This window comes from Mesoplodon bidens (genome assembly GCF_964165515.1).
Source record: "Mesoplodon bidens genome assembly, chromosome: 18".
NCBI classification, from domain to species: Eukaryota; Metazoa; Chordata; class Mammalia; order Artiodactyla; family Ziphiidae; genus Mesoplodon; species Mesoplodon bidens.
In genome coordinates this window covers 45,503,496-45,519,959 of record NC_138175.1, presented here as the reverse complement: position 1 = coordinate 45,519,959, position 16,464 = coordinate 45,503,496, and the positions used below count along the sequence as shown (strand labels likewise).

General features: G+C 54.0%; 1 protein-coding gene across 2 annotated transcripts in view; it reads right to left on the bottom strand.

Annotated features, from left to right (window-relative positions):
• Positions 1-1,164: 1,164 nt before the first annotated feature.
• The window catches only part of WDR62 (WD repeat domain 62), a 49,541-nt gene continuing 34,241 nt past the window's right edge, over positions 1,165-16,464 (bottom strand). The window contains exons 17-32 of one of the 2 annotated variants that reach the window (XM_081217553.1): positions 15,933-16,044; positions 15,774-15,837; positions 15,044-15,172; positions 13,548-13,681; positions 11,318-11,370; positions 9,124-9,342; positions 7,132-7,259; positions 6,688-6,791; positions 6,226-6,333; positions 5,783-5,917; positions 5,374-5,488; positions 5,108-5,249; positions 4,966-5,026; positions 4,099-4,779; positions 3,392-3,549; positions 1,165-3,297 (exon numbers count right to left, since the gene is read on the bottom strand). In XM_081217553.1, the coding sequence (XP_081073679.1) occupies positions 3,034-3,297; positions 3,392-3,549; positions 4,099-4,779; positions 4,966-5,026; positions 5,108-5,249; positions 5,374-5,488; positions 5,783-5,917; positions 6,226-6,333; positions 6,688-6,791; positions 7,132-7,259; positions 9,124-9,342; positions 11,318-11,370; positions 13,548-13,681; positions 15,044-15,172; positions 15,774-15,837; positions 15,933-16,044 (2,607 nt within the window). In that variant the 3' untranslated portion in view covers positions 1,165-3,033. The remainder of the gene's footprint in view (positions 3,298-3,391; positions 3,550-4,098; positions 4,780-4,965; positions 5,027-5,107; positions 5,250-5,373; positions 5,489-5,782; positions 5,918-6,225; positions 6,334-6,687; positions 6,792-7,131; positions 7,260-9,123; positions 9,343-11,317; positions 11,371-13,547; positions 13,682-15,043; positions 15,173-15,773; positions 15,838-15,932; positions 16,045-16,464) is intronic. The other variant, XM_081217554.1, reaches the window with a different exon arrangement.

Below are 16,464 nucleotides of genomic sequence, written 5' to 3'. Positions count from 1 at the left end.
TCCCTTCACAGCTTGCGAGATCTTAGTTCCCTGACCAGGGATCGAACCTGTGCGCCCTGCAGTGGAAGGGCAGAGTCTCAACCTCTGGACTGCCAGGGATGTCCCTGTAAAGTGGGATTTTAAGTGTCTCCATCTCCCAATTGTTAGACTTTACGCAGCTGTGACTGGTGTGCCTGGCCTGGGTCAGCAGCCCAGTATCTAGGACCTGACCGACGCAGGGCCAGATGCACTGGGGCCAGATGCACTGAAGAACAAGCCAGTGAGCAGGTTACGGGAGCCATTTTGTTCGTCTCAGGTGCCCAGTTCTCCATGTCCAACACCACATCTCTTGAGACAACTGGTTCCTGAGTTGTTGCTGAAAACACATTAGGTAAAAACCCTGGGGCCGGGTATCTTTACTTGCCCCCAGGTCCCTTTTCTGTCCTGCTCTGCGTCCTGGGAAGCTGACCTGGGTGGTCAGTATCATTTGGGCTCCTGGGCCCTCTGGCTTCCAGTGGGGTTTAGACAATGGGGAGCCTGGCAGAAGATGGGGGAGGGGTTCCCCCAACTCCCTCCCTGTGGGGTTGCCAGGAACACAACTCCCCTCAGGGCAGCTCTCTCCAGGATTTGCTCTTCTGGGTTCCACTTTGCTCCCTTGTGCCTTGTGTGGGGAGTAACACCTCTCCTCTGTTACCAGTCTAGGGTAATGCACTGGCCCCGATGTTTCCCTGTTCCCTGTCCACTTCTCTGCAAATGATCCCTCTGCTAAACTCTCTTTCAAATATCCCACGTGAGCATGCTGTCCTCTTCCTGCTGGAACAGTCGCATGCACACACATTCATCAGGAGTGGTTTCTTAACCAGTTGGTTTGTCTGAGGAAAGTCTGGTCCTTCCAGGGCTGAAGAGCTTGGCATTAGGAGGTGGAGACTGGCAGACACACTGGATCCTCTCTACCAGCCCACCTTCCTGTTACTGCAACAGTAACAGGCCCAGGACAGGGAGGTGGCTGGTCCAAGCAAATTAAAGCCATCTCCAATCCTGTTGCCTGCAACTGCTCTGAAAGGGGAGGCATCTAAGAAGGCTTTGCACTTTTTCCCTACTATCCTGGTGGCTGCCCTGCTTTGTGTCTTTGCTCCTGGTTGGGTGAAGTTGTACTGCTGGGAGCTATGGCAGCCATGTTGCCACCTTGAGGGCGTGAAACTCAGACTCACAGAGGGTGAAATAGAGCAGGAACAGAATGAAGAGTAATAAATGTCCCTATAGCTTGGGGCCCCTTAAGCCATGTGTTTGCTACCTGGAGTTGAAGAGTTAACTATGATACAGGGTGGGAGGAGGGGTAAAATCCATGAGGGACCGAGGCTCAAGGTGGTCCCCTGGGTGTCCAGGGGCCTGGAAACCAATCGCCTCAGAGATCTTAGGCACCTGTGGCTGAGGCAGGCAGGGGCAGGGCAAGTGGGTCTCCACTCTGCAGGGGTGGCCAGTGGGCTGGGGCAGGGAGAGGGAGCCTTGAGAAATAAACAATAACGGGCATCTTCCCAAACACCAAGATCAGGCATTTTATTTAGGGGAAAAAACCTGTATTGTGAATGTGTCTTGGATTTAAATGTCATGAAGCAACAAGGCCCTGCCCAGTGGGACCCATTCTTCCTCCCACCTCCTCTCCTGCCCTCGCCCTGAGCTCACTCCATTCCAGCCTCCTGGCTTCACTGCTATTCCTTTCATGTACGTCTGAGCTTGTCATGGGGCCTTTGCACTGGCCTTTGTCTGCCTGGATACTTGCCCGAGTGTCCACACGGCCTGTGCCCTCAATCAAGCCTCAGCTCCAACGTCACCTAAGAAAGGCCTGTAACCAGCACAGGGAATGCCCTCAGTTTACCTAGTTAGACAGTTGTTTTAATTTCTGTCGTGTTTCACTTTCTAGAAGGTGAATGCCACGAGGGCAGATGCTTTGCTTGTCCTGTTCCTCGCTCCACCCCTACCGTGTAGAGCAGTGACAGCAGCTGGGATCAGCAATTCCTCGGGGCTGGTAGGATTTTTTTCAGCAACTGCATGATTGGTTCAGTGTTTACAGGGCCAACAGAGAGCCACGTCCTCATGTTAAAGAGTCTGGCTCTACCACCAGGCAAGCCTCATTTGACTCTCAACTCTATGGGACCCGAGGCAAGGCACTGGATCTCTCTGAGCCTGTTTCTGGTGGGCCGTGATCACCAAACAGGGCAGGGAGGAACTCACAGGCAAGTGGGAGTTCAGGCCAAGCAGACTGCACAGTACAACTGTGCTCTAGGACGGTCCTGCTCCTGCCGGCTTCCTTTTTACAGACTTGGGACAGTGAGGGCTTTTGTGGTCTCAAGAGTGTCCTTCTTAGCAGACATGCCACGTGGCTAAATGCCTGCTGCCTAGGGAAGCTGGTACCAGTGCTGGGAGCTCACAGGATGTTGAAGCTGGACACAGTCTTGCTGGGGAAGGAATTACTGGTCCCAGCTGCTGCGTGGCCTAGGCATGCTCCCTGGATTTGTCCTTCCTCACTTTACCCTGCTGCAAATGTGAACAAAAGCCTGGAGCTCACAGGATCCAGCATGGGCCTGGCCCAGGGGCCGTGAGCCAGTGTTGTGGCAGTATGTGAACTGGTGGCCAGGGTCTGGGACACGGTGATCACAGAGGTTCCAGTGGGTTCTTGCGCATCAGTAGGGGGCAGGGAAGAAGGGCTGGCCCCTCCCTAGAGTACAGCTGGGCCCCACTGGGCAAGGACCACACGTGACTCCACAGCAGCTCAGTGGGCAGGTGATGTGGGAGCCAGGTGCTGGGGTCATCATTACAGCAGTTCCCCAACAGTCCTGTGTTCCCCACGACAGAGTCCTGGAACAGGGCCTGGCACTGGGGCATCTGTGAGTTCCCTGGGCTCTCTACCCTCTCTCCCTGCATCCATCTGAAGGGGGCTTTGTGGATGCGCCAGAACAGGCACCAGGAACCACTCCTCCAAGCTGTCAGTTTATTTGCGTAAAACAACTATTTCTTCAGAAGCAGCAGGGCTGCGGCTGAGGGGGCTGCTGGCTCTCAGTCCCCCCGTGCCTTCCTCCGCACGGCCTGCACCAGCAGCTCTGAGTAGTGTTCCAGCAGGGCACGCAAGTCTGGGCTGGCCAGGGGGCATAGTGTAGGTGGGGAGGGGGGGCCTGGGTTGGGCAGGGCCTGGGCTGGGGCCACATCGGTCCCAACCAGCCAGTTGTTGGCCTCTAACTGGCTGTGGATCCAAAGGAAAGTGGAGGCCAGCTCAGTCCGTGCCTGCCGCTGCTCGGCGCTCACCTCGTCACTGGAGACCATCTGCAAGGGGCGCCCATCTTGTTAGGGGCCACCTGGGCCAGGCAGTGCCAGGGACCCCCTCAGTCCTTTCCCCTGACCCTGGGGCTCAGCTCACCAGGTGGTAAAGGTCCAGGGCTTCTTGGAAGGTAGTCTGCAGTCTGTGCACGACGGTCCCCACATTGCTCAGCTCAAGGGGATCTGGGGGCAGGACCCTGGCTGGCCCCCTCGGTTCCCCGCAGTGTCTAGGGCAGCCCTGGACTGGACTGAGCGCATCTGGGGGTGGAGGGGACAAAATGAGAAAGACACTTCTACTTTTTAGCTGGTCTAAAGAGGCCAGTGTTGCTGGGCCGACCCCAACTGTTGTCCCTCTGCCTGGGATGCTTCCCTCAGTCCCCAAGGCTACCTTCCCACCCCTCCTGCAGGTCTCTGCTCAAATGCCACCTTCTCCCTGAAGCCTTTTCTCATGATCCTGTTTAAAACTAACCACTGCTCCCACCTGTCACTCCCTAAACCCTTTCTTTCTCTTTTTCTCAGCACACATCGCTTTGTGATACACTTAACACTTTCCTTATAGATTTAGTCTGGGCGTCTCCCCCAGTTAAGGTATCAATTCTCTGTAGTCTTGTTTACCACCAGGTCCCACGTCCCCAGGGCCCAGAACAAAGCCCAACACAAACGAGGTGCTCACTAAATATGTAAGGCAATGAATGAATGAGTGGCACAGCGCCTGTGGCCAGGTCAAGTGCCCACCTTTGGAGCTGAGCCAGCTGTTACACTGGATGAGCTTAGGGGACAATCCCTTGTCCCAAGGATGGTACTCACCACGGGTGGGCTCCAGGAGGGAGGTGATGCTGCCAGGGACCCCAGGCCTGGCCTCTGGAAGTGGGGGGATGTTGGGATGGGAAGGGGTATTGAGGGACTCGGTGGCCAGGAACCTTGGGAGAAAGGTGGCGTGGAGCCTTGGGGCACTCCCATCCACAGGGCTGGGGGCCAGGAAGCTGCCTGTTGTGACCGTGACATTGGGCTGGGTGGCCACAGGCTCCTGGGACCAGACGCACGTGGTGGGAGCCTCCAGTTGGGGTGGGGGCAACACGAGCCTGTCACAGATGCTTGGCAGGGTGAGTTTCAGGATGGCGCGGGCCTCATGGTTGCCCCGGGAGGGCAGGGCAGCTTCTTGGCCCTCACTGTCAGAACTGGGTGTCACTGTGGTAGTGATAACTTGGAGCTCCTGGCCCAGGGAGGCCAGCTCCCCCAGGGACGAGGACCTGCACAGAGGCCTGGCCAGCTCAGCCAGGACAGGGCCCTCACTGTCCTCAACGGAAATGCTGCGGGGTATCTTGGCACAGGAACTGGCAGTGGCCTCCAGGCAGGAGCGGGTGGCGGGGGTGTGGACACCCTGAGCCAGGCCTGGAGTGGGTAGAGCTGCAGGTGTCGGAGGCTTCTTGTCTGTGGGCGGCATAGAGGAGGGCAGGATGCAGGGCGCCAGGCCCGTGAGGCAGGGGGCTAGAAAGGAAGAGGCAGAGGCAGCTTACTCTCACACCCCAGCTCAGAGCTGATGGACAGGGAGCCCCAGCCAGGGTGGCTGCAGGGTCTGAGTGGATCCTGTCCATCCCCACCAGGGCTCAGTAGGCACCCAGGGCCATTTGCTGAGAAGGCTAGGGCTTTTCACCTGGGGGTGGGGACACTCACTCAGTGGGGACCAGGCTTCCAGGGTCTCGAGGGGCTCCTCAGCCTTCCCCCCCGAGATGACCTGCAAGCATAGCCTTGAGGTGAGGATGAGGCCACCAGGCTCCCAGCCCTATGTCTCGAGGGAAGCGGCCCCAGTACTCACGTTGGTCCTGCCTGGGCAGATGTAGCCAGTACCTGCACTCAGGGGCTCTGCTCCGGGCGGGCTCCCCCTGAGATCCATGAGTTTGACCTCCGGGGATTTCACGAGGTGCAGGGGCAGCTGGGAAGGGAAGGTGTGGGTGAACCTGTAGGGGGGAAAACTGGTGGTTGTGGCTGCCCTGGGGGTGCCTGAGGGCACACAGCCCCACCCCGCGGGGAGACAGAGAGCTGGAAGGTGGAGTGGGGGTTCACTAGTTCACCAGCTCCCACCTGGATGTCTTCTGGAGGCGGGAGAGGAACTGGCCTGAGATGCTCAGCCGGGGATTGAAGAAGTCGTCCTCGGCCTCAGAGGCCTTCAGGTCTCTCAGGGATCCGTGGAAGAGCTCTAGGGCAAGATGCCAAGGGCGCCCTCAGAATCCCTCCAGCCAGCCAGCCCTGGGCCCAGGCAGACCCACAGACCAGCAGACAGATCCTCAGAAACCCCCATCAATAGACAACACACACTCTGGGAGCAAATGGAGCAGGCAGAAGAAACCATGCAGCTGGGCCCCTAAGTAAAACATACGCCCTCCCACCACCCTCGCCAGCCCTGCCAGGGAAAGCCTTACCCCAGAGAAGCCCACACTGAGCCCAGTCCTGGATGCTGCCCAGGCAGGGGTCAGAGAGGGGCATGGCCTACCCTCAGGGTGGGCGTCAGTAAGTGTCTCGAAGTGGTGGCGGAGGAACTTCTCTTGCTCAGGGGTCTGGGGCAGGGAGCCACTGGATATGCTTGGCACCTCAGGCTGGGACAACTCTTCTGTGGTACCTGGGCATCCTGGGGAGAGGAGAAGGGGGTCGGGGAGAGGGAGTGGGCAGGAAAGAACCATCAACACCATGAATCATGGCAGACGCTCTGAAAAAGCCACTGGCCACTTAACAATGGAGAAGGCTGGACCTGCCCATTACACACCCTGCTGCCGCCAGGCGGAGAAGGAAGGGCTAATGCGTCTGTCTTCCAGGGGAGGAAACTGGTGCTCAGTGGCCACCAAATGCAGGGTTCATGTTGGGCCAGTGGTTATATATCATGACCATCCCCTGGCCAGGCCCACACACTGCCCCTCCCCACATCTGGCCCCTATTTACCTGGTGTAGGGGGCGTCACATCAAACTGAGGGTCTGGGTCTGGCTGTGGAGGGGAGGAATGGATGGTGGTAAAGCTGCACTCCAAGTCGGCCTCTGACTCCCCTGAGTCTGGAAGACAGGGTGGGAGGGGTCAGGAGTCCAAAGCTGGGCCCTGACTGAGTCAGGTAAGGCGCTCTGGGTCTCAGGGCTTCCGTTTCCTCAGCTGCAGAAGGGGGGTGATAAGACTGCCCCCTATTTTTATGGACCAGCAAGGCTACACTTCGAGGAAGGTGCAGAGCTGGGCTCCCACTGGTGGGAAGTTGGGCTCCGGAATTCTCGAGTGACAACAGCAGGGACCACGTCTGTGTCTGTGACAGACTCTGGGCTTCAGAAAGACTCAGTCAAGGTCACCATCAGTGCCCAGAAAGGGACCTAGCCAGATGAACAGACTACTGCAGGGTGTACTGCCTGGTGCTCACTCACCCTCAGGTGGGCTCTGGTCGTTCGAGTCGATGGAGGGGGCCCTGAGGTAGGAGTCACCTTGCTGGTCTCCTGGCATCCTCTCTACCTCCTCCGCACAGTACTTGCTGCAGTGCCCGTGGGGGAATGAGGGAATGATAACGTACTGGTTAGTAAACAAGCGGCCCCCACCCAGAACGCCTAGACGTCTGCGCCTGCTCCTGCTGGGAGTACAGCCTCACCTCTCCTGCCGCCTCCAGAGGCCCCTGCACCTTCTCCTGGAACCAGGGAGACAGGCTGCAGCAGAGGCTGCAGGGCTGGGCTCCAGCACCATCCGGGCTTCACGCCCCGCCCGCCTCCCTCCCACAGGCCCACTGGGAGAGCGGAGAGCAGTTCTTCCAGGGTGTGCCTACCAGCTGAGGCTTCCTCTCTCCAACTAAGGTTCCCATTGGTGCAAAGGACACCCACCTGTCTGTCCCTGTGACTGTCACCTCTGCCTCCAGGGGGTAGATGATGAGCTCGCTGGCCTCAGAAGACTCCCTCTGTAGGGGTGGTAAGGAGGGAGGTCCGCAGCCATTGTCCTGGGGACTCTCTGACTGGGGGGGAAGACAGCACAGCCATCAGAGGCAGCTGTGGCAACCAGGGCCCTCCCAAGCTGCTAGGTGTTCCGCCAACACCCACGGTAACGGTAAAGATGTAGGTAGTGATGGCAGCCCTCACTGCTGGATGCTCCCTGTGAGCCAGGGCCTGGGCTGGGGCCATGATGAGCTCACTCTGTGCTGCCCCTGCATTATCATCAGCCCCTTTACAGATAAGGAATAGGTATGGCTCCAACCCACTAAGAGTCTATTCATATGAAATTCGAGAACAGGCAAACCAATCCATGGTGAGAGAGGTCAGAATGCTGGTTACCAGGGCTTCCCTGGTGGCTCAGTAGTTAAGAATCTGCCTGCCAATGCAGGGGACACGGGTTAGAGTCCTGGTCCGGGAAGATCCCACATGCCGCGGAGCAACTAAGCTGGGCGCCACAACTACTGAGCCTGCACTTTAGAGCCCATGAGCCACAACTACTGAGCCCGTGTGCCACAACTACTGAAGCCCGTGCGCCTAGAGCCCGTGCTCCACAACAAGAGAATCCACGGCAACGAGAAGCCCATGCACCGCAACGAGGAGTAGCTCCCGCTCGCCGAATCTAGAGAAAGCCCACGTGCAGCAACGAAGACTCAATGCAGTCAAAAGTAAATTAAAAAAAAAAAAAAGAATGCTGGTTACCTCAGTGGGGTTACTGATTGGAAGAAACACAAGGGGGTCCTCCAAGATCCCCTTCCAAGAGGTAGAAAATGCTCTATATTTTGAGTTGGGTGGTGGATACATCAGTGTGAACACAGGTAGCAATTCATCAAACTATATATTTATGATTTATGCACATAACTATTTATATTATGCCACATAAGCAAACTTATACAATAGAATAAAAAAGAATTTTGTTTGAAAAATAATAGAATTAAGAGCTAAAGTTGCTTCAGCACCTTTTAGGGCCCAGACCCTGTTTCTAGAACTGGATTACTGTAAAAGCCCCCTGTGCACTTTTTTTTTTAATGACCATTTTTAAAATGAACTTTTCTGAAATCTTTTCTTAGTCACCTTTCTTTTTTTTAAAAATGGTTTTATTTATTTATTTATTATTTTATATTTTTTTGTGGTACGCGGGCCTCTCACTATTGTGGCCTCTCCCGTTGCGGAGCACAGGCTCCGGACGCGCAGGCTCGGCGGCCATGGCTCACGGGCCCAGCTGCTCCATGGCATGCAGGATCCTCCCGGACCGGGGCACGAACCCGCGTCCCCTGCATCGGCAGGCAGACTCTCAACAACTGCGCCACCAGGGAAGCCCCAGTCACCTTTCTTTTTAAAAAATATTTATTTATTTATTTGGCTGCGCCGGGTCTTAGTTGCCACGTGCAGGATCTTTAGTTGCAGCATGCAGGCTTTTAGTTGCGGCATGACCAGGGATCGAACCCAGGCCCCCTGCATTGGGAGCACGGAGTCTTAACCACTGGACCGTCAGGGAAGTCCCTTTTTTTTTTTCTTTAAATGACCATATTTTTGAAAATCAAAGCCCAGAGAATCAAGCCTTGCTGCAGGTTAAGAGCCGGGAAGGGGTAGGGCCAGGGCTCCACCTGCTCCAATGCCCCCAACTCAGGCACAGACCTGCCCTTGGGCCCAAGCTCTTAACCCCCAAGCGACCCCACCTCCCCGCTTTCTGGTCTGTCCTGGGAAGTTTCACTGTGCACCAGGTCCGAGGCTCACCCTCCTGCCCTCTACCATCTCATGTAACCCTCTCGCACCCCTGGAGTGGGACAGTCAGCTTTATCTTCAGAACGAGAGCACTGAGGCCCCAGGTTCTGCACCGGCAGTCATGGTGCAGGGGCTGTAGGCCGGGCTGGGGCAGGCAGTCTATACCTCGCTCAGCAGGCCCGCCAGTCTCTGTGGCTCCACTGTATCTAGAACAGAATCCTCCAGGCTCTCGGGCTTCATGGGGGTAAAGCAGCAATCCAGGTCCCGGGCATCCAGGATGGTCTTGAGAGGCTCCTGGTCAGCCCGCTCCGCCCAGCGGCCATGTGGCTGGTAGCTGCGCTTGGCGTGGAAGGCCGAGCTGTCTGCCACATCATCATCTCCTAGCTGAGGGTGACAGGGACGGTCAGGCAGCTAGCCAAGTGCTCACCAACTCCAGTGAGGGCCCGGGACACTGCACGGACCCGCATCCAGCCTCGTGGCTTTAAACATCAATCAGAAACAACTTCCAGATATTTGTTTCCAGCCTGAACCTTGTTCTTAAACTTCGGAAGTGCACATGCAACTGTTCTACATCTCCACATGGATGTTTAGTGATCTTTCAAAGCAAACATGTTGAAGACAACAACTGACCTTCCCCCTGAACCTATTCCTCCTAATGCCTTCCCTATCTCAGTGATTCTTTGCAGCTGCTCAGGTCCCAAACCTTGAGGTTCTCCTTCATTCCTCTTATTCTGTCCCTCACACTTCACATTGTATTTCTTCAACTCTGCACCCAAACACATCCAAGATATGGCCACTTCTCTTCCACGGTCCCCAAACCCTAACCCTGGTCCTGCCCACCACTGCCTCCTACCAGACTTGCTTGAGAGACAGTGGAGGGTGGGTGCTTGAGAACTTAGGCTCTGGAGCCAGCCTTCTAGGGTCAACCCCACCTCCCCTAATTCCTAGCTTGACCCCAGATAAGTTACTTAACCTCTCTGGGCCTCAGTTTCCTATCTGTGAAATAACAGGGGATATGGAAAGCCCATACATCCAGGAGGATTAAACAATACATATAAAAGACTCAATAGAACCTGTGCAGAGTAAGTGTTCTGTGAATATTTGTTGGATGTAACTCCAATTGTAATATGCACTGATAAGGGAAAGCTTGGGGGCCTGAGAGAGCATAGCCACATGCCTGACCTGGTCAGCAGTGCAGGGGCTGATGACAGGGAGGATTTCCCTGAAGAGCTGACATTTGGGCTTTGATTTGAGGTCTGACATTGTTCCTGAAATAAACCCTTCAACCTGGGGTTTAGGATTCTGCTGCCAACTTCTAACCCACCAGCTCCTGGCCTGCCCCTCCCTCAATTAATGATCACTCATTCAATCCTACCTTCATCTTGGTCCCTCTCTTTCTCTCACATCCAGTTGTTTGGCTCCACTTTCAAAATCCATCCAGAAGCCAACCACTTCTCCCCTCAGGTCCAGCCTCCAACCTCTCCTGCCAGGATTATCACAGCAGTCTCCTCCCTGGTCCCCCTGCTTGCCCCTCAAGGTCTGTTTTGCACAGGCAGCCATAGGGACCTGTTAACACCTGAGTTAGAACACGACCTTCCTTGGCTCAGAGCTCTCCCTCCTGTCCATCTCATTCAGTGCTACAGGGGAAGAAATAAGTGGAGAAGGACAATAAGGGGTGTCGAGGGGACGCAGCAAGCCCACGTGGTTCCTCACCACCTGGCTCCCACTGCCTCTCCGAGCCCTTCTCCGCCATTCTGCCCTCATTCACCCTCGACCCAGGCATCGGGCCTCCCTGCACTTTCTGGAACATGCTAATAAGCATGATCCTGCCTCACGGCCCTCACCCTTGCAGATTGGTCTGTCTGGAACATTCTTTCCCAGGATCTGTATTTCTCACTTGTTTTAATTCTGCTCAAATACGTGAAGGCCTCCTAGTGAAGCCTTTTCTTTTTACCCTAAAATTGTCACCACCCCCAGCACTTTGTATTTTCCTTCTCAACTTTTTTGTCCTCCATAGCACTGATTATCAGTTCCCCAAATACTATATAATTTACCTGTTTAATGTGGCTATTGCCCACCTCCCAAACTAGAGAATGAGCCTGTGAAGGCAGAGATTCCATCTGCCCTGCTGGTTGCTGTATCTAAGGGCCACAGCAACGCCTAGCACAGGGTAGGCACTCAGTAAATATGTGTTGCATGAAAGAAGGACTGTCTACGCAGAGAGTGGAAGGATGACAGCGGTTCTCCAGGGACAGGAGACATGTGGAGGGGAAAAGTGTTCCCAGAAGAATGAGGAACATGGAGGAGGGCACCCCTTCTTTGTCAGCTCCTAGGCGTCCCACTCTCCGGGCAGACTCACCAGCCGCTTTGCCCAGAGTGGCAGCTTGCCGTTGGTCAGCAGGCACCGAGGATCTGGAGAGACACATGGAATCCATGAAAAGAGAATAAGCAACCCAAGAGACAACGGGTAACATAAACAGCAGTTCTCCAGAGACAACACAGGAAACGACAGACATCCAAAGATGGTCAACCTCACTAACTGTCAGGGAAGTGCAAATTTAAACAATGGGATATAATGTTTTACCTGTAAGACTGACCAAAATTAAAATGCTTCAAACTATCAAATGTTGGCAAAAGTGTGGGGAAACGGAGGGCTTAACACTGACTGCTGGGTGGGGCAGAAACTGGATTTGGAGGGCTGTTGGGGTTCTCTTTTAAAATAAAAAGTATATCCGACTTCCCTGGAAGTCCAGTGGTTAAGACTCTGTGCTCCCAATGCAGGAGGCATGGGTTCAATCCCTGGTTGGGGAATAAAAATCCCATATGCCACGTGGCACAGCCAAAAAAAATAAAACAAATTAAAAAAAAGAAAAAGTGTATTAACCCCAGGATCTAGCAATGCCAGTCCTCGGCCTGAGGCCGAGGAGTGGTCAGCATAGCCTCATTCACAACAGTGTAAAGTTAGAAAACACACAAATGCCCACCCAGAGCTAAATCACTGGTTATGCTTCTGGTTAAAGGAGGGAGGCCTCTGTTTTGTATTCACCAACCTACAGGTTGGTAAGATAGTTTTGAGAAGAAAAAGATAAAGAATGATATCTGCAGTATAATACAATTTGTGGACACAGATGTTTCCTATGAATATGCACACATGTATATTAATGTTCAGGAAAAGGCCTATAAGGATTCACACCAAACTCATCAAAGTGGCCTCCTGGGAGAGGACGCTGGATTGGATGTGTGGGTGGTGACAAAGAGAATGAGCTTACTCTCTATTTGATTGTTTCCCAAGGCTGAATCCTCACCCTGCTGCTGTCTACCAGTCAGCCATCCAGTTGGCCCCTGCCTATTTCCTCCTTCTTGGCAGCCCACTACCCTCGCTAAGAGCACCCAGTGCTGGTCACTGTTCCCAGCCTCTCTCATAGCTGGAGCAATCCTGGCCAATGGGACCTGTGAGAAGCCTGCAGGGGCTTCTGGGAAAGAGTTTCCTTTGTACAGGAGATTCCAGGAGGGAATGTCCTCTTTCAACCATGTCTCTGAGGACACAGCGGGGGAAGGGGAAGCTGGGACAAAGTGAGAGAGTAGCACTGACATATATACGCGACCAAATGTAAAATGGAAGGCTAGAGGGAAGCTGCTGTGTAGCACAGGGAGATCAGCTGGAGGCTTTGTGATGACCTAGAGGGGTGGGATAGGGAGGGTGGGAGGGAGGCTCAAGAGGGAGGCGATATGGGGACATATGTATACGTATAGCTGATTCACTTTGTTGTACAGCAGAAACTAACACAACACTGTAAAGCAATTATACTCCAATAAAGACGTGGGAAAAAAAATGTCTCTGATGCCTGGAACTTAAGCAGCCATCTTGTAACATGAGGGTCTAAGCCAAGGCGATATGCAGAGGGGCAGAAATTTATAGAGGGCCTGGCCTCTCATAAAGTCACTGAGCTACTACTCTCCCTTCTGCCTGAACAAGAGAATCTGGTCTGTCTTCTGGTGAACATCACCCTGTTTTACCCCTGGGACACCCCCTTACACCCACCCCTCACCTTTGGTCAGGTGGTTCAAGTGGAGCTGACTAAAGCCTCCTACCCTCAGGGATGACCACATGACTCAGGCCTGGCCAATCACAGTGACTCAGAAATGGGCAGGTGACTCACAGCAGGAACATGAGCCATGAACACAGGACTTTGAGCTATTAGGAAAGAAGTGCTCTCTTTTCTAGAATGTTTTAAACTTGAGCTGCTGGGGATACTTTGCCCCTTGTACAGGGAGACTCTGCCTGAGAGCAAAGTCAACATGGAGAAAAGCAGAGCCAGGAGACAGAGAAACATCTATTTCTTTAACATCACCTGACTACCTGGATCCAGCCATGCCTGAACCAATACTCTCAAATTTTCATTTACAAGAACCAATAAATTCTCTTTCCAAATTAAGCCAGTGAGAGTCTAGGTGCTATCACCCTGAAAAAGTCCTGACTGATGTGATTATTGAGCTTCAATATGTGCCAGGCTGTGAAAACAGAGTAGTGGCCAAAACCCAGCAACGATCCCTACACTGAAAGGTCAAAATAGGGCCCCTTTCCCAACCTGGATCCAAACTCTCTTTTGATGGTGTCTTTAGTAACTCTTCAGGTTCACATTCTTCCTCCAGCTCATCCTCCGTCTGCTCTCCAGGGCTTAGGGAGCAAATCTCGGTGGGAATGGACGCATATGTCTCCTGCCTGAAGCCAGGAAAAAGGACAGCAAGGACAGAAACATAGGTAAATGGGGTGGTAGAGGGGACCTGCCTAGGGCTGGGCCCTGTGCTGGGGTCCATGTGAACATACTCTTGGCTTCTGGTCAAGTCGGTGCTGGAAGGTCTCACCTGCCACACCCCCTCTGCTAGAAACATACTGCCACAATAAATGAGATGTAACAAAGGCTGGGCTCAAGAAATAAGACAGACTCTTCAAGGGCCACAGCAATGGAACAAAAAGCAAAGCAGATGATAGTAGGGCATGAGTCCTGAGCTGCTGGCTTCTGTTCTGGGAAGTGGGGTTAGCAATGAGGTTTTAGCTCCACAAGCCAAAGAGCTGCCCACTCTCTTGGTGCCTAGATCTGCATTGCCTCAAGATCACTGCAAAATAGATGGCCCATGTCAGGCCTGGTCCCCGTGGGGAAGCAATGCAAAGCCTCAAGACACAGAGAGAGAGATAGGGACAGCTCCGGAGGTGGAAGAGAAGAAAATTCAAAACCTCCCACTCCAACTGAAACTTCCAAACCAAAATCCCAAATCAAAAACCAGAACAGGAATTCGCTCCAAATAAAACTGGTCTTGCAACATGAAGACTTAAGAAACATGTTTAGGAAACTCAAAGATATAAGTGAAGGAATAACTTCCATTAAAAGATTAAGAAGGGCTTCCCTGGTGGCGCAGTGGTTGAGAATCTGCCTGCTAATGCAGGGGACACGGGTTCGAGCCCTGGTTCGGGAAGATCCCACATACCGTGGAGCAACTAAGCCCGTGCACCACAACTACCAAGCCCGTGTGCCACAACTACTGAAGCCTGCACACCTAGAGCCCATGCTGTGCAACGAGAAGCCACCGCAATGAGAAGCCCGCGCACTGCAACGATGAGTAGCCTCAGCTCGCCGCAACTAGAGAAAGCCCGTGTGCAGCAATGAAGACCAAACGCAGCCAAAAATTAAAACCAAACAAACAAAATACCTTAAAAAAAAAAAGATTAAGAAGACATCTCTGCTCCACTGGACCCTTCTCTGATCTCCTCCTTCCCCACCATGGGCTGGGTGGGCTGGGTTGGGGCCTCCTCGGGTCCCCACAGCCCCCTGGGGCTTCCCACCAGAGTGCTCTGGGCTCTCCAAGCACTTTTGCTTTTACACTTCAAAACCCTTCTCATATGCATTATTGTAACTTCCTGTTCAAAGTACATCTCCCCTTCTAGGCCCCGAGGGCACAAAGGGCAGGGCCTGGGGCTGTCTGGGCCGTGGTTGTTTCCCTAGCCTCCCTCACTCCTCACGGGGCCCAGGGCAGGAAGACATCCCTCTGGTGAACGGACAGGGGATGGACAGGTGGCTGCCAGGACCTGGGGTGGCTGCTCCAGTTCCTGCCCTTCGTGTTCTGCTGCTGCTGCTGCTCACGGTGGTCAATCTCCAGCAAGTGCTGCTTCATGCAGTTGGTGATCTCCGGGCCCAAGTGCCAGATGAACACGCAGCTGCAGAGGCCAAGGAGGGATGTGGAAGAGGGAAGAACAGTGAATATGGAAGCCATCTGACCCCAGAGCCACCTGGTTCACACTGCCAAGACCTTATTTCCTGGCCTGGAAAACAACCCTCATCAGCTTAGCACAGGGCTCCGGACCAAGTCAGGTCTACATCCTGGGAGGGGTCCAGGGCATCCCAGCAAACCAAGGCTGCTCTGAAGACCCTGAGATCCAAGGAAGGGGGCTGTGAGGAAGGAGTGTAGTACTGATAAACTGAAGAGAGCGCCAAAAGGGACTTCCTTGGATACCAACCATGTGCTGAGGAACTTATGTCATCTCATTTGACTCTCACCATACGATTTTCAAGGTAGATGGGGTCATCTCTCTTTTACAAAGTCAGAGAGGGGAAATGTAAGTGGCAGAGCTAGGATTTGAACTCAGGGCTGGGCACACACTATCCGAGGAGAGTAAGCTGGCATGCTCAGAGAGCTCTCTGCACAGGCAAGCTGTGGGCATGGGGTTCCAGTGTCTGAGCCCTTGCTCTCCCGGCAGGATAGGTCCCACCCACTCCCAGAGGGAGGCCCAGCCGGGGCAGTCTCCAGGCCTTTCCCACCTGTCTCCGGATACTGTGATCAAGTGACGACAATCGTAGGTGAACTTCATGCCGGTGACGATTTCTGCGAGCAGAGCAGAGAAGCCGTGCTGGCCTTCTGAGCCAGAAGGCTGGGTTGGGATAGGTGGGGAGGTGTCCCAAGCAAGGAGGCAAACCCACCTGAATGGCCAAACATCTTGGCAACGCACTCGCCGGAGTAAAAATCAATCACCGAGATGCTTTTGTCAGAGCAGCTTGTGGCCAGGAAGGTGCCTGAGGGGTCCACGTGGACCTGCCGAGAAGAGGACCCACGTGACACTTGGGCTGCCTCCTTCTGGAATAGGCCTGGGTCTCAACACACAACCCCACTGACTGAGGAACGTCTTGTGCTGGGCGCTTGGCACATGGACTCAGGTAACCCTCACAACACACACCATGGTAGGCAGAAGCTCCTGCTCCCATTTCACAGGTGAAGAAATTAACAACCACAACAATGGTACTAATGGCAGCCAGGCCCTGTGCTAAGAGCTGTACGTGTGTGAACTTATTTCCCTCACAGAACCCTGTGATAGAGGCAATTTTTATTTGCATTTTACACATGATGAAACAGGTTCGAGAGACGACATTTGTCCAAGGTCACAGTCAGCCTGAGGCGGAGCTGTAAGAGGGTCCGACCCTGGAGCCTGAACTCGTAACTCCCCTGGTCCAGAGG